Source organism: Culicoides brevitarsis, chromosome 3 (assembly GCF_036172545.1).
Source record: "Culicoides brevitarsis isolate CSIRO-B50_1 chromosome 3, AGI_CSIRO_Cbre_v1, whole genome shotgun sequence".
Taxonomy (NCBI): domain Eukaryota; kingdom Metazoa; phylum Arthropoda; class Insecta; order Diptera; family Ceratopogonidae; genus Culicoides; species Culicoides brevitarsis.
In genome coordinates this window covers 16063186-16089586 of record NC_087087.1, presented here as the reverse complement: position 1 = coordinate 16089586, position 26401 = coordinate 16063186, and the positions used below count along the sequence as shown (strand labels likewise).

At 26.4% G+C, this 26401-nt stretch overlaps 3 protein-coding genes across 3 annotated transcripts in view; 1 reads left to right on the top strand and 2 right to left on the bottom strand.

Annotated features, from left to right (window-relative positions):
• Positions 1-3961: 3961 nt before the first annotated feature.
• Positions 3962-4783, bottom strand: LOC134834507 (E3 SUMO-protein ligase NSE2-like). Its single transcript, XM_063849214.1, has one exon. The coding sequence runs from the start codon at positions 4727-4729 to the stop codon at positions 4082-4084; it is 648 nt and encodes a 215-aa protein (XP_063705284.1). The 5' UTR covers positions 4730-4783; the 3' UTR covers positions 3962-4081.
• A 1465-nt stretch (positions 4784-6248) lies between these two features.
• Positions 6249-15156, bottom strand: LOC134836109 (transient-receptor-potential-like protein). Its single transcript, XM_063851312.1, has 9 exons — positions 14987-15156; positions 14547-14924; positions 11845-12595; positions 10060-10602; positions 9305-9428; positions 8881-9244; positions 7828-8050; positions 7584-7765; positions 6249-7522 (listed from the first exon to the last, which is right to left on the bottom strand). The coding sequence occupies exons 1-9, from the start codon at positions 15014-15016 to the stop codon at positions 6380-6382; spliced, it is 3738 nt and encodes a 1245-aa protein (XP_063707382.1). The 5' UTR covers positions 15017-15156; the 3' UTR covers positions 6249-6379.
• Positions 15157-23589: 8433 nt separating this feature from the next.
• Positions 23590-26401, top strand: part of LOC134834421 (RYamide receptor) — a 73544-nt gene continuing 70732 nt past the window's right edge. The window contains exons 1-2 of the mRNA XM_063849069.1: positions 23590-24155; positions 26037-26081. Of these exons, the coding sequence (XP_063705139.1) occupies positions 23605-24155; positions 26037-26081 (596 nt within the window). The 5' untranslated portion in view covers positions 23590-23604. The remainder of the gene's footprint in view (positions 24156-26036; positions 26082-26401) is intronic.

The window sequence follows — 26401 nt, the reverse complement described above, 5'->3', positions numbered from 1 at the left end:
CATGCAAGGAAATTTGTAAACACTACGCACCAGCACGACATGCACGAAAAGGCACTCAATTCGCGTGTGATAAAGAAATAACATGAATCGAAACATACGACAGACAATTGTTCTATGTTCTGTACATGACGACGACGACGACGACGACGAACCTCGATTTTCAAGGGAAAACGTATCAGATGGACAACAATGTTATTCTTGGATCAGTTTAGCGGGAACCGTTAGAACGTTTACTTGTCTCTTGCGAGAAAATCGGTTTCGTTGGATTTTTTTATCTGAAAAGTTGAAAAAAAAATTCTGAAATCATAAAAAAAATAAAAATTCTGAAAACATAAAAAAATAAAATAAAATAAAAATTTTAAAAAAAATTAAAAAAAAATTAAAATTAAAAAAAAAAATAAAATAAAAATTCTGAAAAAAAATATTTTATACATAAAAGAAGTTTAAAAAAATAATAAAACAAATTTGGAGAAAAAATAAAAAAAAGGTGATTTAAAAATTAAGCATTCAAAATTAAATTTCATAATTTTTTTAAAAATTAATTGCATAAATTTAAAAAAATATTTTTTTTTAAAAATTACACAATTATTTTTTAATTATTTTTATAATTAAATTATTTTTTAAAATAAAAAAAAATAATATTTTTTAAGAGAAAAAAAAATAAAGAAAAAATATTTGAAAATATCTTTAAAAATATAAAAGATGAAAATTAAAGAATTATAAAATAAAATAAAATTTATTTAAAACAATAAAATAAATTTTAATAAGAAAAAATATCAAAATAAATGCATAAATTTTTATTTATTTTAAAAAAATATTTTATTGAATAAAAAGATTTTTTAAATAATTATAAGCAACATTTAAAAAAACTGAAGCAGAAAAAAATGTGAAAAATTAAAATTGTAAAAAAATAAAAATTAATGAATTTAATTAAAAATTAAAGGAGAAAAATCAAAAAGTGAGAAAAACAAAATTAAATATTCCAAAAAATAAAATAATTAAATAAAAAATTTTAATTAAGTGTACATCATCCATAATTAAAATTCAGCACAAAGTGATTGAAATATTTTGTACCAACTTTAAATTAAATAAAATTAATTTAAAAAATTTGTCTCGTCTCAAAAGACCTAGACACTTTGTCGAAGAATAATGAATTTAATATAAAATAAAATAATAATATATATCAAAGTGTGAGATCTGAAGCATATCAAATACAAGAACACGAGAAATTACGAGAAATTGTGAAAAAGACGACAAGGATGAATTTATTATCTCTTCGATGTATTTTCTCTAGTCAATGATTACCATTCAGTTTCACCTTGTTTCCCCATTTTATTATAAAATAAAGTTTAATGCGATGTCTCGTCACTTTTAATTTTCATCAGTAAAATTATTTTTATTTATTATCAGCATTAAACACACTTTAATGGTCAATAAATAAATATTATTAAAAAAAATAAATATTTCAATCGAAATTTCGTTAATGGTAATTACGTCAAAAAAACAAACAAAATAGACTCGTGCCACAGAAATAATTTTTTTGTGAAGTGATTTAATCGAAAATTGACCCAATGGATTGTGATTAAAATAATAAATTTATTGAGACAGGTAAATAAATAAATAAAATGATTAATTAAATGAAAATTCAACGATATCAATAAAAATTATCGTCAATGAAAGGGGAGTGTGGTAGTGACATATTTCGATAAATATAATGAAACAATGAAATGATCTAGAATATTATTTATTTGTATGTGAGAAAATAATTGTTATTCAAGAGAATTTTATTTATGAATTAAAATAAAAATGAGTCAATAGTGGAATTTGTGGAAAATTGTGTAAACAAAATTGTTGGCGTAATAATTTGCAATAAATTAATTAAGATCGGATTAATGTTCGATTCGCATGAAAAAGGATAAATTTGTATGAAAAATGAAAATTTTGCAATTTAATAGAGGAATAAATTAGTTGAACAAAATATTCATTGGAAAAATTTGTGTGAAATTAATATAAAATGGGATTATTCAACGTTTTTTGTGTAAAAATAATTAAAGTTAAAATTTTTGCATATAAATTAAAAATATTTTTGAATCCTTTTCGGAAAAACGTTTTTTTACAATTTGATTTTTATTTTGAAAAATTTTGACCAAAATATTTGATTGTTTTTAAGCTTTATTTTCAAATGAAGTTGTAAGTTTTTGTTATCTAAACAAAAAACTAGACAATTTAAATTTTTAGGTATTTATAAGTAAGATTTTTTGAAAACGTTCAAGAAATTTTTTTTTAATGATTTTTAAGATTTTAATTTAATATGCCCCATTTTAAAAAAAAATTATTTTTAAAATAAAAAAAAAGTTCGAAATTTCAATCGTTTCAATAGTATTCAAATTTTTCAAAATTTTGCAAAAAAAATTTAAAAAAAAATTTGAAATACTTTTTTTCATACAAAAATGCCAAATTTCAAACAATTTTTTACCGTTAATCAATATTTTTGTGTTATTTTTATATTTTTTGCATTGATATTTCTTAATTTAAAACGGATTTAAGAACATTTTATTTAATTTAAAAAAAATGAATATCATAATATTTTCAAAATTTTTTTTTTTTAAATTACAGCAAAAAAATTAAAATATTTTTAGAGAAGAAAATCCGTGCTAAAATACGTTTTTTAATACAAAATTTTTGAAAAATTAAAAAAATATTAAAAGTTTTTACAATATTTTTTAAATTTATATGAAATAAGACCAAAAACTGGTAATATTTGATTGAATTTTTAAATTTTTTAGGGAAATTTTTTACTCAAATCAAAAATTTATGTGTTCTTTTTATACAATACATATATGTATGAGTCTAAGCTTGGCAAAAATATGCGTTTAAAAAAGCGTTTTATGTGCATAAAATATGTATTTAAAATTGGAAAATATGCAAAAAATATAAATTTTGTCAAAAAATGAAAAAGAACAAAAAATGGAAAACTCATGATAATTTTACAAAACACTTTGCCAGAAACCCATGATCGAAAATTCAACAATTAAGTATTTTGCGGCTTAGAAAAAAAATAAAATATTTAAAATGTAAAATTTTTTTAAAAGATTCAAAAGTCGATTCAAACAGTTAAATAGGTAAATTTTCCAAAAACTTAATTAAACAGTATTTTTTGAACCCATATAAATTTGATTATTTAAGTTTTACTCATCTTTGTCGAAAAACGGTCAAAAATTATATCTAAAATTTAATTTTTGGATTTTTTTTTTGAAAAAAATATTTTTTCGGCTTAAAAGTTTTCAAAAAATAAAATTTTTGCAAGAAATATGCAATATTATGTTCAAATTACGCAAAATATGCGCTAAAAATATGACACATGTATAAATGCGATTAAATTTAATGTTTTTGTTTGAAAAAAAAACAAATAATTTATCAACCAATAAATAACACTCCGATACACTAAGAATTCAAATCCATTGGACAAGAGATAAAAAATCTGATAAAAAAATTATTAGGCTTAATTTTCAGGATCTATTAAGGCTTTTCGTATACATTTTATAAAATTCTTTCGATTTTTTTTTTGTATTTTTTTTTATTTTAATTAAAATGGAAATTTTTGACTAAAATATGTAAAAAAATGCAAAAAAAAATCGAAATAATTTAATAAATTTATACGAAAAGCCTCCTAAGGCCTTATAGATCCAAAAATTAAGCCTAATAATTTTTTTTATCAGATGGTTGTCCCATAGATTTGAATTTTGAGTGTGCCAGGGTGTAAAAATTAATAAAAGAAATACGCCTACTTTTCGAATTTTTTATCTGACTACACAAAAAATTATTTATCAAAAATAATTATTTTTTGTTAATTTGCTATCTTTGTAAATTAATTCGTTTGTCGAAAAAGTTAATCAAAACTTGAAAAATTTGAAGCAAAAAAATTTAATTGAGTTGATTTTTTTATTTTCAACAAAAAAAAATATTTTTCTCTCTTTTTACTTTTATTTTAATTAATTGATTTAAGAACGGTTTGTTTATTTTCACAGCAGTAATTTTAACATTTATTAATTTAATTGATATTCGAGGAAATTTTACTTAATTACGAGTCAGAATCCTCATCTTGTTCCATTTCGGCTTGCTCTTTGGCACGCAATGCTGCAAGTTTCATCTTCAAAACGTTATCGACCACCAAATGACTCATTTGAACGTATTGCTTGTTGTTGCAACCCATTTGAGGACACCGAATATGTCCTTGTTTGATTGCTGCTTCCATCGAATTTTTCCCGTAAATGTGTCCACAAATTTTATTCTTAACCGGATTCTCCAGAGGACACTTTGTCAGCGGGTCTACCGTTGGAATGTTCTCCTCAATCGCTAAATCGTCATCGACATTTGTGGAATTTGTCGTCATAATGTCTCCGGCCGCGATATTGAAGTAATTATTTGCGATTTCCATCATTTCTTTGTATTGACCGGAAGTTTTGACATCTTGCTTTGAGTTTTTGAGCAGCTCGTTCTTGTACTGCGTGTCAAAATCCGGAATAGTTTGGGCTCCACGAGTCTTTTGGAATGTGGTTTTGTGCAAAAATAGCCGGCGTTCCGTTTCTAACAAGTGCTCGGCTACTTTTGAGTATTTTTCCAAGTAATCTTCGTGGTTGGTGAGTTCTTTTGTGTCTGCGATGAGCTTTACCGAGTTCTCAAGCAGTTCTTTGGCAATGTTGATACTGTTGACGAGGTCAGAATCCATTTTAACAAATTTTTTGTGGAAAATTGTTTACTTTTTTAGCGGGTTTATTTTGATTTGTTTGATACGGTGACCAGATGTTAAAGATTTACGGAGATTGTCCTTGTTGATAGTTGTCCCCGGATTAGAAATTTATTAATTTTCAAAACAACGGACAGTGAAAAAATATTTCAAAAGCTGATTTTTTACTTGATAAAAATTTTTAAACTGGCTTTTAAAAGACGTGTGAGAAAATTCGATGCATTTTGACTATTATTTCATAACATTTTTTAAATTCTAAATTTTTTTGAGAAAAAAAAATCGATTTTAAGCTACTTAGTGTCCTATACTTACTTGTCCGTCGTGTATAAGTAAATTTGCTTTTACTAATTCAAATTTTGGCGCCATTCATATATCACATTATCCGTTTTCTATATTCTACTTTAAATACGATCGTTTGATGAAAAATGCAAAATAAAAGTTTTCGAACGATAAATTAGAAATTTTGAAAAAAAATCTTTGGAAATTGGTGAAACATCTGAAATAATTGAAAATTTTTGTCGGAGTTTTATTAAAATTGAAAAATTCTTGAAATTTGTGAAAAGATCTCGGAAAATTTGTGAAAAATTTAAGAAATATCGAAAAAAAGTGAAAATTAAAAAAAAAATTGTAGGAATTTCGTTAGAAACGTTACAAATCGATATTTTTGAAAAATTCAGAAAAATTTAGAAAATTCGATAATCTTCAAAAAAAATTTATGAGCTTCAAACGAGGCTTGAAAAATATGTCATTTTTCACAAAAGTGAATTTTCATTTCCCAAAAGAAAAATGTAAAAGTTTAATTTTTATAAAAAATAAAATTTTGGATTATTTTTGAAAGTTTTTTAATTCTTCCAAAATTTTTTTTTTAAAAAAAATTTTTCAACTAAATATTTTAAGTTTTTATCAATTTTTTTTTTAATTTTTTAAAAATTTCTGAAAACAAAAAAAAAAATAAAAATTAAGGCACTTTTAGATTCGGTTAAACTTAAAATTTTTTAAACCAATTCTCACTAATCTCATCATTAAAAAAGTCACAAAGAAGACATTAAAATTGTAAATATTTTTTAAATACAATTTTTTAACAATTTAAATATTATAAGGCCGCTCCAAATTTTTTTCGAACTTTTTGTCCCAAGAACTTTTTTTCAAAATGGGGAGAAATTTTTTCAAATAAAATTGATTAATACCAAGGTAAAAATTATATCCAACAAAATTCATCAAAATAATCGTCAAAAAATTTTGAAAAGTAATTTTTTAGAAAAAAAATTTTAAGAAGAAAATTCATGTTGAAATACTATTTTCAAATTGAAATTTTTTTAAAAATTTTTAAATATTTTTTGAAAAAATATGAGAAAAGACCAAAAAATAGTCAATTTTGATGAGATTTTCAACTTTTTTTTGTCCCAATGGATTTTAGACTTTTGAAATGGGGCATGGGACAAAAAGTTCAAAAAAAAAAAAAAAAAAAAAATTGGAGCGGCCTAATTGAAAAATTAATAAATAAATTTAATGAAAATTATAAATTTTTTATTCAGGTAAAACTTTTTTTTTTATTTTTTCAAAATTTTTTAATTTTTTTTTGTGATTTTTTTCCTTTTAAAAAATAATGTTCTCATATTTTTTTTTTTAAATTTACAACCAACCAGTTTTCGGTTGTCTTTTAACCGTATTCACATCCTCTATCTTGCGATATGGTCTGAGACAAATTGGAGACGCTGGAGGCTTTTCACCTGCAGGACTTGGCGTGTTTATCAATCGCTCAGTCCCACTATCTTTAGTACTCGCTACATCAACTCCAACGCCACAAACCGCTGGTTCAACATGTTCTTCCGTTATTTTCGGAATTTCTTTATTATTTGACGATTCGGGTTTAATTGTTTCCATGGAAGTCGTTTCTGTTTCCTCATTTTTCGCTGGAATCGGAGTTGCTGGAGTCGTCGAAACCAGAGGAATATCCAAACAGGGAAGAGTTTCATCAGCTTTTGATGGCGGCGGCGGAATCATTCCTGGCTTGCCAACATTTTTGGGAGCAACGGGACGTTGAACGGCATCCGATGGCACGGGAGCTTTTCGTTTGACGACTTTTGGAGGAGATTTGGCGGTTGAGGGAAGAGGTTCCTTTTGAATTTCAAGGTCAATGTCAACCAAGTGGTCTGTGTTATCGGAAATTTGGACTTCACATGGCTCACTGATGTGAATTGGAGGCGGGGGCGATGCCACGGGAGAAATTAATTTCGGTGTGGGACTTCGAACGACAGCAACTTCGGATTCTTCAGAAGCGTCTGTTTTCGGCGGAGGCGAATTTATGCCGGAAATTGAAAGAGTTGTGGGCGAAAGTGTGGTTTTTGGCTCTTTTGGGGGGAGTTTTGGTGAACTTCCGGGCTTAGGAGACTTCTTTTTCGTGCCACAAGGAGTTGGTTTTCCCAAATTTGTTGTTTGATAAGGTGACGGGTTCTTGCTGATGAAAGCTTGCAATTGAGCTCCGAGCTGGTGCAAGGGTGAAGGTCCATTTCCGTCATTTACAGTCACTGATAATCGTTCGTCGTCGCCAACTTCTTCGGTAATATTGCGCAATAACTGCATTAAAGTGTTCGTCGTTGGATCTAAGGCATCCATGTTGGGCGAAAAACTGGGAGATCCGGGTAAAGGACTTCGCATCACCAATCTGCGAGCTTCTTCCATCGCTCTTTGGAGATTTTGTTGATTTTTAAAGCTTTGTCTGTTGCGGCAACGACCAATTTGGGATCCATCTTCGATACCAACACCTCGCATAACCTAAAAAAAATTTAAATTATTTAAAAAATATTTTTAAAAATTAAAAAAAAATTAAACTCACCTCACTCCATCTACCGGAAGTAGTTTCCGAAGCAACTTTCTTAGCAATTCGCTTAAACCTGGCGATAGATGTCTCTCCTTCGGGAATTTCTTCGTCGTCGGGATTTTCAACGTCAATCGGAGCCACGTGGAAGTCTTTCATCAAGCGGCGTTCCCAGACTTTCATTTTCTTGGCCAAAACAGCTAAAAAAAATTAAAAAAAAAAAATATTAAAAAGTTAAAAAAAAATAATTTAAAAAAATTACTTTTTTCTCGTTTATCAACGCCAGAACAATCCATGCCAGATCTTTGGAAAATATCGAGCATTTCGCATCTCATCGCTGAAATGTCATTCTTAACTTCGTTAATGTCGTCATCAGTTACTGGGCTGTCATCTAATCGACGATGCATGGCAGCCACATAACGCCATACCAAAGCTCGCATTACTGCCGTGTATCGATTTACGCGTTCTTCTTCCACTTTTCGTCGCTGAAATTATTTATTAAAATTTGTTAAAAATTATTTTTAGTATTTTTAACTTCAAAAAGTTTTAATTTAATTAAATTTTTATTTAATTTTAATTTTAATTTTAATTTTAATTTTAATTTTAATTTTAATTTTAATTTTATTTTAATTTTAATTTTAATTTTAATCTTAATTTTAATTTTAATTTTAATTTTAATTTTAATTTTAATTTTAATTTTAATTTTAATTTTAATTTTAATTTTAATTTTAATTTTAATTTTAATTTTAATTTTAATTTTAATTTTAATTTTAATTTTAATTTTAATTTTAATTTTAATTTTAATTTTAATTTTAATTTTAATTTTAATTTTAATTTTAATTTTAATTTTAATTTTAATTTTAATTTTAATTTTAATTTTAATTTTAATTTTAATTTTAATTTTAATTTTAATTTTAATTTTAATTTTTATTTTTATTTTAATTTTAATTTTAATTTTAATTTTAATTTTAATTTTAATTTTAATTTTAATTTTAATTTTTAATTTTTTTTAATTTTAAATTTAAAAAAAATTATTTTTTTTTTAATTTTAATTTTTTTAATTTCTGTTCTTAAAATAAATTAAAGGATGAAAAAAATAAATAAAAAAAATTAAGTAATTAAGATACTATTTTATTTATGAAACAAAATATTTTAAATTTTTTCTTGCTGTAAGTTTTGAAGAATTAATTTATTTTTAAAAATTTTTAATTTAAAAAAAAATTTTATTTTTTTTTAAATTTATTTTTTTTATCAATTACTTTTTTCAAAAATTTTTAAAAAAATAAAAATAATAAACTTGCAAAAAAAAACTTACAATTGTATTTTGTCTCCTAATCGCCTTACGCTTCTTCCGTCCACACAAATTCTGGAAATTCTTCATTGTTGGGAAAATATTAAATGGCGGTGGCAAAGTTCCACTCTCCTCAAAGTAACTCAACCACAGCTTAGTTCTTGCAAATTTCCATTCGGTATCCGATTGTTCCGTAATCATCGAGTACGAATTCGACATCATGGCAATAAGAAGGTTCAATAAGACGATAACGTTGATCACGCTGTAAGAACCGAACATCAAAAGTCCCCAGAAGCGAGTGTATGACTTGATGCCGGTCAATTCGAAGGCTTCCAAGCCAACCATACCGAAACTAGCCCAAAACAGAGATTGTGAGGATTCGAATAAGCTGAAAAAATAGAGAAAAATTTTAATATTTTGAAGTTTTTGAGAAATTTGAGAGTCGTACTTTCCAAATCGACGCCATTTCATACAAGCTTCTTCGCGATTTTCCCAATCGGGAAGTCCGCCAGGTAAACTGTAACATTTGTCTTTTTCGAGATCCGCAAAGTACCATAAAAGCTGGTTGAGACCTGTTGAATTTTGAACAATTAAGAGACAAATTTAGACTTTAAAATTAATTAAAATAAAAAAAAAAAATTAAAAAAATTGAAGAAAAACTGAAGAAAATTTTTTTTTTTAATTTTTCCTTTAAAATCTTTTTCGTTTTCTTTAAAAAAATTTCCAAATTATTATTTTATTTTTTTTTTAAATTAAAATAAATATATAATTTTTTAAAAATTTAATTAAATTTAAAATTAAAATATTTCAAAATTTCAATAATTTTATATTTATTTAATAATTTCAAAGTAAAAATTTTAAATTTAAAAAAAAATTAATTAAATAAATTTTGAATAAATAATTTTGAAATATTTTAATTTAAAATTTAATTTAATTTTAAAAATTATATATTTAAAAAAAAATTAAAATAATAATTTGAAAATTTTTTAAAGAAAAAGAAAAAGATTTTTTAAAAAAAATATTTTTTTTTCAAATTTTTTAATTTTCAAACATAAACTGTTAAAAAATTTTGAATTATTTTAAAATTAAATTTCTAAGTCTAAATTTTATTTTACAAAATTTTCGAATTTTAATTTTTCAGTATAAAAAAATGCTAAAAATTTGATTTTTTAATTAAAAAATAAAAAAAATTAAGTTACTTACCACAAGCAAACGCAAACAAAACCAACGAATAAATAAAGAAGAACTTGACAATATCAATCACCATTCGTCCCAACGAGATCTGCAACGGTCCAAGATGCGGATTAATCGAGAACAAGTGCACCAATTTCAATGCCGAAAAGACATTTCCTGCCGCAAAAAGACCTTCCGCGATAAGTTGCGGATCAAAGTCATCCCATTGCTCTCGCGGAACGTACGCTTTTGCCGGATCCTGACTTATTTCCATATTTTGTGTGACATATGCATAAGTCCTGAGAAATATGACCATAACATAGAGCGAATTTCGTGCAAAATCGATGAAATTCCACATGTTATTCAGATAACTTCGAAGACCATCCAGAAAGATTTCCTGCGTTTCTTCCCATATAAAACCCACGACATAGATTACGAGAAGTATTTCTAAGGGCGTTGGACCGTTGCCACGTGCCTTGGCGAGTTGCTCTTGCGCTGCACGTTTCATATCGTCCGTACCGAAAAGTAACACTGCTTGGATTTCCGCTCGTTGTGAGACCAAAATTACAATAACTGAAAGAAAATTTTGAAAAAAAAATTTATAATTAGTGAAAAAAATATAAAAAAGCCAAAAAATTAAAAAAAAAAATCAGTCAAAATTTAAATTTAATTTTTTTTAATAATTTTTAATTTTTTTTAAATAAATTAAATTAATTATTTATTTTTAAATATTTATTTTAAATAATTATATTTTTTTAATTAATTTTTTTTTAATTTTTAAGTCACTAGTTTTTGGCTTTTGATAATTTTTTTAGTTGAAATATAAAATCATTATAAAAAAAATAATGAAAACAAAAATATTTTTTTACAAATTTTTTTTTTAAGTTGACTTAATCGACTTAAGAGCTTACGTCAACTTAAGAATAGGTCAATTAAGTTTTTTTCTTTTGTTTTATTCTTAACTTACAACTTTTGACTGCACTCAATTTTCGTCCATTACAAAAATTTGTTCTTTAAACCAAAAAAGCAACCCCAAATAAAGCAAAATTTTGTTAACCACGTGGTTTAATAAGTCACGTGACCAGTAAAATTTAAAATTTTCATTCAATTCTAAATTTTTTTTGACTTTTTGATAGATTTTTGGGTTCATTTTAAAGAATTTTGTTATTCAAAATGATCAGTTCTAAAATTTAAGCCTAATATGTCTCAAAATAAAATTTCAACCACGTGGTTTAATAAGTCACGTGACCAGTAAAATTTAAAATTTTCATTGAATTTTAAATTTTTTTTGACTTTTTTGATAGATTTTTGGGTTCATTTTAAAGAATTTTGTTATTCAAAATGATCAGTTCTAAAATTTAAGCTTAATATGTCTCAAAATAAAATTTCAACCACGTGGTTTAATAAGTCACGTGACCAGTAAAATTTAAAATTTTCATTGAATTTTAAATTGACTTTTTTGATAGATTTTTGGGTTCATTTCCGCATCAACTTGGCTTTGTTACATCAAAGTGCAGTTCAAAATTTAAGCAAATGTCCAAAATAAAATTTCAACCACGTTTTTTAATAAGTCACGTGACCAGTAAAATTTAAAATTTTCATTGAATTTCTTTTTGACTTAAAGGATATTGATCGCTTGTTCCAATTGATAGATTCATGTGATCGCCATCCATTTAAAGCATCGGGATTGTTATTCAAAATGATTCAATTCCTAAAATTTGCGTTTGCAACTAATATGTCTCAAAATAAAATTTTAACCACGTGACCATTAAGTTTTTTCTTCAAAATACGTTAAAAAAAATCAAATTTACTTACACAAGAAAAAGAGATAAGACGAGGCATGAATCAAAAACTTCATAAACGGCTTCCGCATCAACTTGGCTGACTCACAAAGCGGGAAAAACATGTACATCAAGCAGTAGAACGGAAACAGCGCAGCAACCTTTACACAAATTCCCAACTTTTGCGCTCCCGTTTTTCTCCGAAATCCCGGAACACCTTCGTACCACAACGACGACAACAATTGCTGAATATTTGGATGCGCGACAAATTTCTTCTGCTTGTAATTGATCGCTTGTTCCAATCGCGCGAGATTCATGTGATCGCCATCCATGTAAGGCGGAGCATCGGGATCGTGATTCAAGATGATTGCCAATTCCTGGGACGTTCGCGTTTGATCCAACAAATCCACGGCAAATTGTTGACATTGCTTCCGCAGTTCCAAATATTGCGTTTTGCATTCTTGTTCGGTGAAAGCTAATTCACGAAGTTGCCAGGACAGTTGAAAGGCTGTCAAGAGCGGATCAGTTGAACTCAAAGCGATCAAAGAGGGACTTGCTAAAGCTCGGTATTCGTTAACGCGACTCAATGAATGTCTGAGAGAATCTTCGGATGAGTCACGGAGGCAATCGTCGCAGCCACATTTGATGTCGTGAGGCATCGGGAGATTAGCGCCACGATCCAGGAGGATTTTTAAGATTTCGTAGTTGTTTTTATGCGCAGCCAACATCAAGGGAGTAATTTCTGGTGTGAAAATCGATGTGCAAATATCGACGCGTTGCCAACTCTAAATGGGATTAAGTGGATAAAATTACAAAAATCATTTTTTTTTTAATTTAGTAGACTGAAGTTGTATCAAAAAGTACAATTTTTTTTATTTTAATTAATTAATTAATTTAATTAATTATTATTCATTTAATTAATTTAATTAATTATTATTTATTTGATTAATTTAATTTTTTTTTTAATTAAAAAATTTTTTAAATTGGAATTTGATAGATTTTCACTATAAATTTATTAAATTTAAAAATAATTAAATTAATATTGAATTTTAATTTAATTATTTTAATTAATTAAAATATTTATTATTTAATTAGTAAGGCCGCTCCAAATTTATTTCGAACTTTTTGTAAAAAAAATAATTAAAAAAAAATTTTGAAATACTTTCTCATACAAAATGACAAATTTTTAACAATTTTTTGTCATTTATCAATATTTTATTTGATTTTATGGTATCTACATTGAGATTTGATAATTTAAAATATATCTCAGGGTATTTCAAGATAAAAATTTAAACAAAAAATTTTCGTAAAAAAACTGTCAAAAATTTTTTTTTAAATTTCAAAGAAGAAAATTCATGTTAAAATACGATTTTTAATATGAAAATTCTTAAAAATTAAAAAAAAAAAAAAAAATTGGGAAATACCTTGAAAAAATATGAAAAAGACCAAAAAACGGCCAATTTTGATGAAATTTTAAACTTTTTTTTTATTTTGTCCCATTGGATTTTCGACTTTTGGTATGGGACAAAAAGTCCAAAATTAATATTGAATTTTAAAATATTATTTTTTTTTTAAATTTCAACTCTAATTAATATCTTGAAAAGAAGTATGGTCAAAAATGTAACAAAAATTAAAAAAACCTTCTGCTTTTTGTAAAAAATACATTAAAAAATTTGTAAATAATTGCAAGTCTTATTAATTGCAGGCATTTTTTATGATTTAAATTTTTTAAATTTAATTTAATTTTAAAAAAGACAAAAAATAAAATTTTTCGTTAAAAGCTTAAAAGTAATATTGTAATATAATGTAAATGTAATTATTCTTATGGAAAAAAATCCGTTACAAATTCAAAAAATGATAATAATTAATGGAACTTCAATTTTGCAGTTAATAGATTAACATTTTTCATATTTTTTTTGATTTTCATAGTAATTATTTAGACAATTTTTAAATTATTTTTCACAAAATTAAAAAATAAATTAACAAAAATTTATTAAAAAAAATTCATTGTAAAAATTTTGTTAAAAATATTGAAAAATTTTGAAATTTGGTTAAAAAGTCAAAAGTTTTACGTAAAATATTAATAGAACAAATTTTAAAACATATTTTTGTTAATAGAACGAATTATTTTTTTCCATAAGAATTATTTACATTACGGTATTCTTAAAATTTCATCAATTATCAAAAAAAAAAAAAATTAAATAAATTAAAATTAAATTTTTAATTAAAATCTTTATATGATTTTAAGATAAAATAATCAAAAAATGTATTTATAAAAAAATATTTTGGATTTTTTTTTATTTTAATAAAATAATTTATGGTCAAATTTTTTTAAAATTTAGTTTTTTAATAAAAATCATATTTTTTAGGCTCGAAAGCAAATTAAATTTTTTTAAAAATTATTTTATCGATTTTACAGTCAATTTCAGGTTCAATTGAGTTTGATAAAAAATATATTTTTAAGTTCTATAGACAAATCGAAATATTTTTTAGTCCGTAAAATTCTGTAAATCATAAAAAAAATTCCACAGAGCTCTGTTTTAACACAAAAAGTTTAGATTTACTCAGTTTAAAAAGTTAAATTTGTTTATTTAATTGTTGAACTAAATCAGTTTAACTTTTTTAATTAAATTATAGTAAATTTTAAACTGTTTTAGTTTATTTTAAACTGAACAAATTAAACTTTTAATTTGAATAAATTTCAACTTTCTCAGTTCTCAGTAATTTGTAACTCACATAAGGTTCTCCTTCTTTATGAATCAACTCCTCATGTTCCAACAAAAGTTCCGCTGCCTCCACGAATTCCGCATTAATTGCTTGCAACAAAGCATCTTTAGTTTCAACTCCCATTACCACCAACAACTCTACCATCTCCAAATTTTCCGAATCAATTGCCAAAGTAATTGCCCCTCGACCAAACGAATCCACGCAATTTACATCAATTGTCCGTTTTCGAAATCCACGTTGAAGCATTCGACGAACACTTGAAAGATCACCACGTTCCACTGCCAAAAGGTACTTTTTCTCTTCCAACGTTAGCGGAGTCGGAAGATTCGGAACTGCCATTTGGCTATTAAGATCGGGCACTGGCGAATTGCAATCAATTTTCACTTGCTAAATATTTTTTTTTATTTTATTTTTTTTTTCTTACAGGTAACTAAAGAAGATTTTCTTACCCCTCCTGGGTCTTTCTTATCGTTACCCATTTTTATTGAATTTATTTATTTTTTTTTAATTTAATTTTATTCACTTTTCATTATAATAAATAATGGGCAACTCAACTGAAATTTATTTATCACAGATTATTATTAGAGGAGATGTTAGTTAGTGTAACGGACTGATGGTAACGAAACCATAGACTGCAATTGCGCACCTTTTTATAGGACTGCAAACAAATGCTCCTAATTAAATTAAAATAAATAAGACAACCGATAAAAATTAGCAGTCAATGACAGTACATGTACGAAAATCGATAGAGATTAAACGTTATTTTGTATTTGCTTATTTACAAAAAATTAAAGAAAAGAAAAAACAAGAAAATCGATAAAATTAATTTTCCACTATTTATAATTTTTTTCATATGACGATAACGTTTTTTCTAAAGAAATTTTCAAAAACTTATGTCATGGGTTTTCATAAGGTCTTTGGCTTGACTTGTTGATATTTGATGCGATTTTTCGTAATCGCTTATAAAATATTTATTTGTTACACTTAAAAGTTATTCAAGAGTTTGAACTTAGAAATATCTCGAACAGTTCTTAGCTACAAAATAACCTTAAAATGAGACAAAAAAAAAAATAAAACTGAAGTAGAAAGAAATTAAATTATTTTTTATCCAAATTTTATTGCAATTAATTTTTTTAAATCGTTTTAAATTATTTTTTTTTATTTTTTTTATTAATTTTTTAATTGAAATTGATTTCTTGAAAAGAAGTATGGTCAAAAATGTACCAAAAATTAAAAAACTTCATACTTTTTAGAAAAAAATAAATAAAATTTTAAAAAATTTGGAAAAAAGACTTGGAAGAAATGCATTTCTTATGGGTTAAATTTTTAATTTATTTAATTTTAATATTTAAAGATACAAAAAAAAATAAAATTTTTTGTTAGAAGTAAAATTCTTAAAATTTCATTAATTATCAAAAAATTAAATAAAATAAAAATTGAATAAATTAAAATTAAATTTTTAATTAAAAGCTCTAACATATAAAAATATATAAAAAAATATTTTGGATTTTTTTTTAAATTTTTTAATTAAAAATAATTATTTTTTTAATAACAAAATAACTTTAAAATGAGATAAAAAAAAATTAAACTAAAGTAGAAAAAAATTAAATTAATTTTTATCCAAGTTTTATTGAAATTAATTTTTTTAAATCGTTTTAAATATACTTTTTAATTTTATTATTTTAAATTCAATTATTTTTTTTTCAATTATTTATCTATTTATTTTTTTAATTAATTTTTTTATTTGTATTTTTATTTTTTTTTATTAATTTTTTTATTTGTAGTTTTTATTTATTTTTACTCTTTTTTTGAAAAAAAAGTTAATTTAAAAAAAAATAATTTTTGATATTTAATTTGGTAAATTTAATTAATTAATTTAAGAACAAATTATTTTTAAATTTTTTTATAATTTAATTTTTTTTTTAAATTTTAATCATTAATTTCTTATATATTTTTCAAATTAATTTCCATTTAAATAATATTAATATTATTAATATTTTATCTAATATTTAAAAAAAATTGAAAATATTTTCTAGTTTTCAAATAACTTTAAAGCTCGAAAAAATATTAAAAAATAAAAGCTAAATTTAACTAATTTTTTTCATAAATCATCATTTCCGCATTTTTTACAGACCTTCCTATCGTGTGAAAAATTGTTGCTTCATCTATTTATATCTTTTAAAGAGAAACATCCAAATTTTTTTTCGATAAATTTTGGCAGTAATTCTGATTAATGGGTTTTCACAGCGAACACGTTATATCTCAATAAAATATCCTTGAGACTCGAGAATTTAACCAAAAAATAACATTTTTCTCAGAAACGCTAATAATTCGTTCTTTGCTTTTATCGTTATCTCATAAACTCAATTTAAAAAAAAATGTTTCAACTGTCAACGCAAAACTTGTGAGGGAGTTTATTCCAGACTTTTTATGTGTTTATCTATCAACTGACTGTCAATTTTTTATGATGCACCATAGGTGATATCAATTCTAATTTTATGGCCCAATAAACCGAAAAGCAATAAAAATTTCATAATAACGGCACAAAAAAAATCGTATATCACAACTTTGATTTATTGCATCGAATTTGATTTGTACGTACGAGATTTATAAAAAAAAGCCATGTGATGACAAGTGGCATTCGTCAACAAAGCAAAAAATTAACATATTCTGTTTGAAAATGGATAAAAATAATAAATACTATGTCAAGACCGTTTTTTTTTTGCTGTTTACACAACATTTTACATTATTTATCGTTTTTCGCCATTAAAATATGACAAGATGTCACCCTTTTACGAACGTCCTTTTGTTATTGTGTTCATGACAGCTTTTTTTTGCTGCTGCTTCCCCCGTATTCTCAGCGCAACTTGACTCGTGTTGCAGAAAAACCTTTTATAAAAATTGTATTCCGCTCGTTTGCTTTTGTTTGTTTATCTGATTGTTCGTGTCGAACTTGAACGAGATAAATTATGTGCTGTTTCTGTCAAGTGTTTAGTTTTTTTTATAATCTGACGTATAAATAGAAAAAAAAATTATAGATGCATAAAAAATTATAAGAAGTGGTAAAAGTGTGAAGAAATCTCTTTAAAGCCATAGAAATAGTTCAAAGAGAAGTGCCCCATAAAAAACTCTTGAATTGCATGCTTTTTACAACCATTTCGATCTTGGTGCAAATTTATGTCTTTATGACACGAAAGGAACATGGGTTCATGTCGGCTTAAGAGATGTTCAAAGGGAAATTTGTAACAAATTCTTTTTGTTCAATTTCTTGAGGATTTTAAAAGCAAAATGTATCATAAAAATTCTCGAGTTCAGTACAAATCCATTGACAAAAGTGACACAAGTGGAATAAATAATGAGCGAGTATATTTCACTCGGAAAGATAACGAACAGAAAATTGCACTTATGTGACGACAATGTTAACTACATTGTGGAAAATTGACGTGTCGCAACGTGAATGATGTATTAGGTTCGATTTTAAAAGGAGTACGATTGAAATCTGAGTACGAAATGATGCATAAGTAATGCTTTTCTAGACAAAAATTTAGTTTTGACAGAATCGGTAATGGTAAAATATAATTTAATTTTAATCGATTTTCAATTAATTTGCAATATATTGTTGACTCGATTGGTTAGTTGTACCTAAATTTCTGTGGTAAAAGATATTTGGAGCAGGTACTCTAAATCTCTTTTCTCTGAACCTTTTACCTTTTGTTGGTAAATTGTTATCCGTATCAGCTTTTAGTTTTCTTATCGAATAGATTATAAACAGACCCTGGCAGATTATTATTATTATAGCAGACATCTATGCAGCTCTTCGGTTGTGATACCACAGACAGTCAATTGGCATCCGAATGCAATATGGTCCATTGTTTAGGAATATTTTTCATCCTTGGCAGAAGACAGTAAAATGTATTACTAGGAGATAATTGTAGAGTCATAGATTTGTAATATTGTAGTGTATTGTACACTTTGGAAGTAAAAAAGAACTTTGCTTGTTGGAGTTCGAGGGGTTTTTTCTCTTACAAGAGAACACTTAAAAACACCTTTTTAATTCCTCAATGAAAAACATTTATTACGAGCTACATGTTTCGACTTCTTAGGTCATCGTCTAGCATCACGACTGAAAGTAGTGAATTGTATTTGTAATATTCTATTTTATTAGCTTGATGAAAAAATTTTTGAACTCAGGAAGAGTAAGATTATGTCTGAATGCTTTTTGTTTTTGCATATAACATATTTGATAGATTTCGACTTCTTTTGATTCAATTTGAATTCTACTATATGTTCTATTTTTTCTGTGAAATTTAAAAGGTTGCTATTTAAAAATAAGTTTAAAACGAATCTGTCTTTATCTACAAATTAGCTTAATCTGCAAAATAACCTTAAATTTATGGAAGCAGGATCGGCAAGTCGGGAACATTGTTCCAAAATCTTTTGTGTTTATCTGTGTAACCATCTAGATTCTCCAAATGATACTCTTATTAGAGGAATCAGATATGAAATTAACGAGTTCAACTCTTCTGCAAAAGACATTTCTCAACAATCATATTAAGTTAGAATTTTGAGTTAAAAGACCAGGTTTAGAACCTCTGAGTGTTTTAAATAAAAAACAGAGTTGATTTTCTTCTTCAACTTCTGGGATTGCTGAAAATAAAAAAATGTTATCGTTAATTGAAATATCAGTTTCACTTACCTGCTCTATAAAAATTCTTCTCGCACAAAAAAAAGTATTGAGAGACATAAATCTTCACAATGTCTCAAGAAAGGGTGATAAGTAACAAACATTTGTCAAACTAAAAAGTCGTCAAAATACGCAAAAGATCAGCATCACAAACTTCTTTGCACATTAAAATTTCACCCTTTTCCCAATTTCCATTAATTGTCCCCTTCGCATTCCAAAATTAGGTCAAAGTTCACCCGAATTTTCTGCTAAAAAATATGCCTTATTAGTGCTTCATATACATATTTGAATTTTAAAACAAATCATGCCTCAGAGAGACGGTTACTTACTTCCTTTGTTGTCGTGTGTGAGAAGAAAAAGTGGGAAAACATGTTGCTTCTTGCGAAACTATTTAATGGTGATGATGATGATGATGTTGAGCGAAAGATGAACTTACGAAAATCAATCACAACGCACAACCTAACAACAAAGAAGATAACAAAACACTTCCTTTGCTGCAGGCTATGAATATTTTTATCATCAAGGATATTCGTTTTCTCTGTGTGTGTTGTTAGTTGGGTTATTGCGGTTTTTTTGTATTCAGGTTCCTTTAAGCCACCACAAAAGGTTCGTCTTTTCCGCACGTTTTCAATCAAACCCAAGCGTTTCCTGTACTTTGGCACATTAATAATGAAAAATTGTGTAAAACGTCGTGACTAACGTTCATTAAAGTCGTAAAGTAAACACATATGGCGAATGGAAGCGCCTGGTATATATCTCGTGTTTTCTCACCTCGCACGGTAAATTAAACTCAGTTTATTTACATTTCATTGTTTTTCGAGCATATGTCTGTATCTCGTACGAAAATTTGGGGAAATATTCATAAACATCGTTTTTAGTGCAAAGAACATGTTAAAGTTGTCTACGAATATCGTTTTTTTTTGTCTCACACCCGAAAAAGTTCTTTAAGCCGATAGCAAGAAACATTGACATAATTTTAGGTCGACAAATATTTGACTATCAGGCCAATGAGTTGTTGACTTTGTGTCGGTTTTACGGTTCATCGCTCAAATAAATGTCAAACCTGATAAGATTTTCTACATAAATGACCACGAGGCAATTGTCCCTTGGATAGACAAAATACGACGAAGATAAAAAAATGTGTCTGATACATTTGTTTTTAAAAATCCCATCCTAAGAAAACACTAAGAATGGGGTACTGGATTAATTTTTTTTTTAAGGATAATGAAAAAATACAAAAAAGTTTTCTGATTGAATGAAATTGCGTCTCGGTTGAACACAAAAAAGACGACAAAATAAACAAAATAACGACAACTTGAAGTAGAAAAGTTTGAATCTTGATTATTTGGGATGATTCATGTGAAAATGCATTTCTATGAGAAGGATATCATTATTTTGGCGAATTTCTATTTGTTTATTTCAAAACCACTTGAAACTAAGAAAGTTTGTCTATCGCGTTTTTGGTGCATGAAATTCAGTCAACCAGGCGCGAAGAAAAGTTTTGGTTGATTATTTTAAAGAAAATTTTCTTTGAAAGATTTTTGACAGAAAATGTCGGTTTAGTTTAAAAGTATTTGACGATTTCTTTAAATCAGAAAATTTTCAATCAAAAAATTAGGGAATTTATGTCCTTCCTTTTAAATGAAATTTAATCATTTTAACTCCTTTAGATTATAATTTTTGTTAAAAATGTAGAAGAAGATGGGGTAATTTCAGACACGGGGCTATGTTCAAACAGCAATTTTCTCCATGTTCCGGATTGAAAATCAAAAATCTAAAAATGTCAAAATGACGGCATTTTAAGGCCAACTTATTTTTTGAAAATCTTTAGAATTCTATGATTTCCAGGCAGTCAAAGTTTTCTGTCAGAATATGCCCCATCTTCCCCTATTTGACGATTTTCATCAATTTTCAATCAAAAAATTAGGGAATTAATTCTTTTCTTTTAAATTAAATTTAATTCTTTTAAATTCTTTAGATTATAATTTTTGTTAAAAATGTAAATTAAATGATTTAAAAAAAAAGTAGAAGAAAATTTCTTCAAAACTTTCTGTCATCTAAACCTTTAATTCACAAAAAAAATGCTTCTGCTCTTGAAAAGTTATTCTTATTTATGTTTACAAGTTTAAACAACGAAAAATTGAAATTTCATGAGGAAAAAATGATCCAACTTTGTTTGTCATAAATTTCTGTTCTCTGCTTTTCATTTACATTTTTATTATAATTCTTTTTCTTGTTTGTGCCTGTTAGTTCAGGAGACACAAAAATAAATTGAAACAAAAATGGAAACCGAGTCAACTATACCCAACGGAGTGATAAATACCCCGTTCTTGTTCCTTTATAAATATAATAATAATCAACAACTAGTTAGGTATTTGTTTCTTCTTTGTAGCGTACAAACCTCGAACACGAACAAAAATAGTAAAATTATAACAAACTCAACATCTGTTCATTGTAAAAGTCATTTTCAAAAAAAAAGTTGTTTTTATTTCAAGTTTAAACAAAAAAAATTAAATTTCTGAAAAAATGATAATTAAACTTTGTTTGGGAAAAATATTTATCTTGAAAAATTCCAATTTACATTTTTATTATAATTTTTCTTGTTTGGCCTGTTAGTTCAGGAGACACAAAAATAAATGAAACAAAAATGGAAACCGAGTTTTTAATTAGAAAAAAAAACTATTATTACCCAACGGAAAATCAAGGAAAAAATGATCCAACGTCATAAATTTTTATTATTTAAATTTTTATTATAATTCTTTTTGTTTGTGCCTGCTAGTTCAGGAAAAAAAATAAATTTTAATGAGAAATGTTGGATAAATTTCCCATCTTGTTCCTTTATAAATATAATAATAATCAACAACTAGTTAGGTATTTGTTTCTTCTTTGTAGCGTACAAACCTCGAACACGAACAAAAATAGTAAAATTATAACAAACTCAACATCTGTTCATTGTTAGTCATTTTCACGAAAAGTTGTTTTTATTTGAGGTTAACTGAAAAAAATATACTTTTTTTTTACTGTTGCGAGGTTTTTAATGGGAAAAATATTTATTTGAAAAATTCCAATTTAATTTATGTTGAATTTATGGGTTTTGTTAAAGTTAATGTTAAGAGAGGGAAAACAAGTTTTTTTTTAGAAAAAAAAAGATTATTATTTTTTTTAATGATTTGGTCGCAAAACTAACAAGGAACGGTCGTCATTAATTTTTATTATTTAAATTACAGGAATTTTCTAATGCGAAAAACCTCCATAATTTTAATGAGAAATGTTGGATTTTCCCACAGTTATTAAAATATAGAGGGAAAATGTAGATTTTATTTTTTTTATCGCATTTTTGTAAATACATAAAAAAATGTTATAAAAAGGGTTGACTTTTGTCTGACGAAGCACGTGGTCACGTGGTTAAATTTTTTAAATCGTGCTTTGGGACAATAACTGAATATAAATTTTGTATAGGCATAACGTTGGGTCAAAAATTCGATATGTGCACTGGGTCAAAAATGTTGAATGTAAACTGGGACGAAATTTTGAATGTGTTTTGGGTAAAAAATTTAATTTATGCAATGAGTCAAGAAATTTAAATGTGCATTGGGTCAAAAATTCGATATGTGCACTGGGCCAAAAATGTTGAATGTAAACTGGGACGAAATTTTGAATGTGTTTTGGGTAAAAAATTTAATTTATGCAATGAGTCAAGAAATTTAAATGTGCATTGGGTCAAAAATTCGATATGTGCACTGGGTTAAAAATGTTGAATATACACTGGTATGAAATTTATAATTAAATAAGTTAAATATTTTTCTGATTTTCTTAATATCATTTTGTATTGAAAAAAATCAGCACAAGATGGCGTTGGTAAAAAAATTTGTTTTCTTTTCTATAGAAAACTTTTCTATAGAATTTTCTATCTAGAGTCTGAGAGTCGATATCGACAAGCAGATTTTTTTATTTGATGTCGAGAGTAAATTTTTGGTTAAAAAGCATTTTCAGGATTCTAATTGCCGTGATGGCTTTTTGGCTTATTGTTCAGGATAAATTTGCTCTGTAGTTATTTTTTAATTGTTAAAAGTGCGAAAAAAAAATCCCCATCTCGATTGTTACTTTTCTATTTGAAAAAAATCCTTTCTACAATTTTTCTTTGAAATTTTTCTAATGTAATGTATTTTTTTCTCGTTTCAGGAATTTTGTTCGTGACACATGTCACAGAAGCGATTAATGGTAGAACACAGTTTGCTTCAAATATCGCATTTAAAAAATGCTTTATGCGACAGATAATAAAAATCAGGATTTTTTTTGTAAAGCGACAGCACAAAATGTGTGAATAAATGTGATAAAAATAGTTTTTCACAAAAAAAAAAAAACGAATAAAAAGTGAGCAAAATGTTCTTCAAAAACGATGAAAAACTGTTTTCCGCACAATTTTATGTGGAACCAACGGATGACAGTGGCAACAATGCCGCTGCATATGCACCAAACTTTCCGTATCACGAGAACGTGTCAACGCGATATTTTTCGCACACAAACACAAACGACGACACTGACGCGCTAAATGCAACGTTTTACAATGCCAGTGTGCCAATCGAGAGTTGTGACACAGTCTATGAGATGCCGGGCGTAAATCCCACATTATTCCAAGTCATCATCTATGTCATGTACATTTCAATTTTGTTGCTGGCGCTCGTGGGCAACGGCACCGTTTGCTTTATCGTTCAATCATCGCCTCGCATGCGAACAGTGACAAATTACTTTATTGCCAACTTGGCTGTCGGCGATATCCTCATGTCGTTCTTTTGTGTCCCCTTTACGTTTATTTCCATGTTCATTCTGCAGTACTGGCCATTTGGGGCTATTTTGTGTCGTGTCGTCAACTATTCGCAGGCGGTGTCGGTGTTCGTGAGTGCATATACTCTTGTGGCAATCAGTGTAGATAGGTAAGTCATATGAAAAATTCTGTGATTTTAAAAATGGTCAATTTGAGATTTTCAAGTGTTGAAAATTAACACATTAATTAATAGAAGATTATATGACATTTTTTTTTCAATAAATTTATGGATTTTCAAAATTTATATTTGTAAGTTTGAGTGTTGAAAGTCCTTCTATTTGAGCATTTTTCGACTATATGTTGCATATATTGTATTTCACCGCAATCACATAGCATATAAAATCACCTTTTTTGTTAAATTTTGTGTCATTTTTATGATTTTTAGTCCTTTTTAAGTTTCAAAGGAGGGTGCAATTGCCCCCCCTCTGGATCCGCCCTTGAGCGAAGGTGTAATTTGCCATTTATTGAGGAGAAAATTACGTCGGCCACATGATGATTTCAAGTTCATCTCCTTCCCAGCTCATCAATTTCACATCACCCGATATCAGCATTTCATCGAAAAAAATGGCATGAGATTTTTTGATGGTTTTGTGTTATTTAGGCCTAAAGTAGTCCAAAAAACCTAAATTTAAAATTCTACAACGAACCAAAGTGTTTCTATGCATTTTCAGTGAGATCGGGTATGTCAAAAAGGTACTTGAATATACCCAAATGCACTAAAAATGTCTAAAATCCGTTTGGTTCGTTGTAGAATTTTAAATTTAGGTTTTTTGGACTACTTTAGGCCTAAATAATGCAAAACCATCAAAAATACTCATGCCATTATTTTTCGATGAAATGCTGATGTGATTTTGAGTTTTTTTTTGTGGATTGTCAAGTTAGAATTCAGCAGAGATTATACTCCTAACTCTTTAAAGTTAAAAGATATTAATTTACTTGCAAAAGCGGATCCAGGGGAGGGGCATAGGAGGCATTTGCCTCCCCTTTTCAGCTCAAAATATACTAAAAATAACAAAAATACCCAAAAATTTACAAAAAAGACCCAAAAATTTACAAAAATGACCTGAAAATTGTCAAAAAAGACAATTTTTAATTTTTTTGCTCCCCCTCCCTTCAGAGCTCCCCAAAAAAAATAAATAATAATTTGATAAATAAAAATAAATTAAATAAAAATAAATATTTAATAAATAAAAAACAAATTTTGAAATACTTTTTCATACAAAATGACAAAATTTTAACAGTTTTTTGTCATTAATCAATATTTTAGTTGATTTTATTCATTCAGATTTGATAATATAAAATTTATCTAAAAAGATAAAAATTTAAACAAAAAAATTTCGTTAAAATAACTATCGAAAAATTTTGAAAAATAATTTTTAAAAAAAAAATTTAAAGAAGAAAATTCATGTTAAAATACGATTTTTAAAACAAAAATTCTTGAAAATTGAGATATTTATTTTAAATTTGAGGGAAAATCCTTGAAAAAAGACCAAAAAACGGTAAATGTTGATGAAATTTTTAACTTTTTTTAAATTTGCCCCATTGGATTTGCGATATTTGAAATGGGGCATGGGACAAAAAGTTAAAAAAAAAATTGGAGCGGCTTAAAGGTACTAATTGAATACTTTTATTTAAGCTTAATCAAATTTTTATTCTTTAAAGAAGTTAATTTAACATTTCAAACTATTCATCTGAAAATATTACAGATTTTTCCTTAAGTCAATTTTAACATCCCAAGAAGGAAAAAAATGTTTCTTATCTTGTAAAAAATTTTTTCGAAGAAAAATATCTTCTTCATAAAATATAAATTTCAATACTTGTAGAAAACTTCGTAGGATATAAAGCCTGTTCTTGTCTCTTTGAATTTTTAATTTTAGTCAATTTAAATTATTAGGTAAAATTCCAATTAAAAACTCAAATTGACCCTTTCGTGTCTCACAGTGTGACTTTACAACAAATTTTAAATAAATTTTCTCTTACCTTCCCCCAGATATATCGCAATTATGTGGCCGCTCAGGCCTCGGATAACAAAGAGGTGAGTAGAATTTATTGCATTCCATAAACAACGGTCACTTTTCAACCTTTATTACGGCATCACAATATTTACAACTCCGTAATAAAAGTCAAACAAACTTACCTCCGTGAAAATTTTCCCGACTTCCTTCAAAAGTAATGTAAATATCTAAAGGAGGATATTAAAATTCCCGTCAACAAAAAAAGGAAAGTTTTTCAATCTTCAGATTGCAAATTTGCAACTGTTCGCTTGTCTGTTTGCCTTTGACATCCAATATGAAAATATTTTAATAACTTTTTCATTTTTAAAAAGGGGACGCGCACCTACTTACTTCCTCCTTT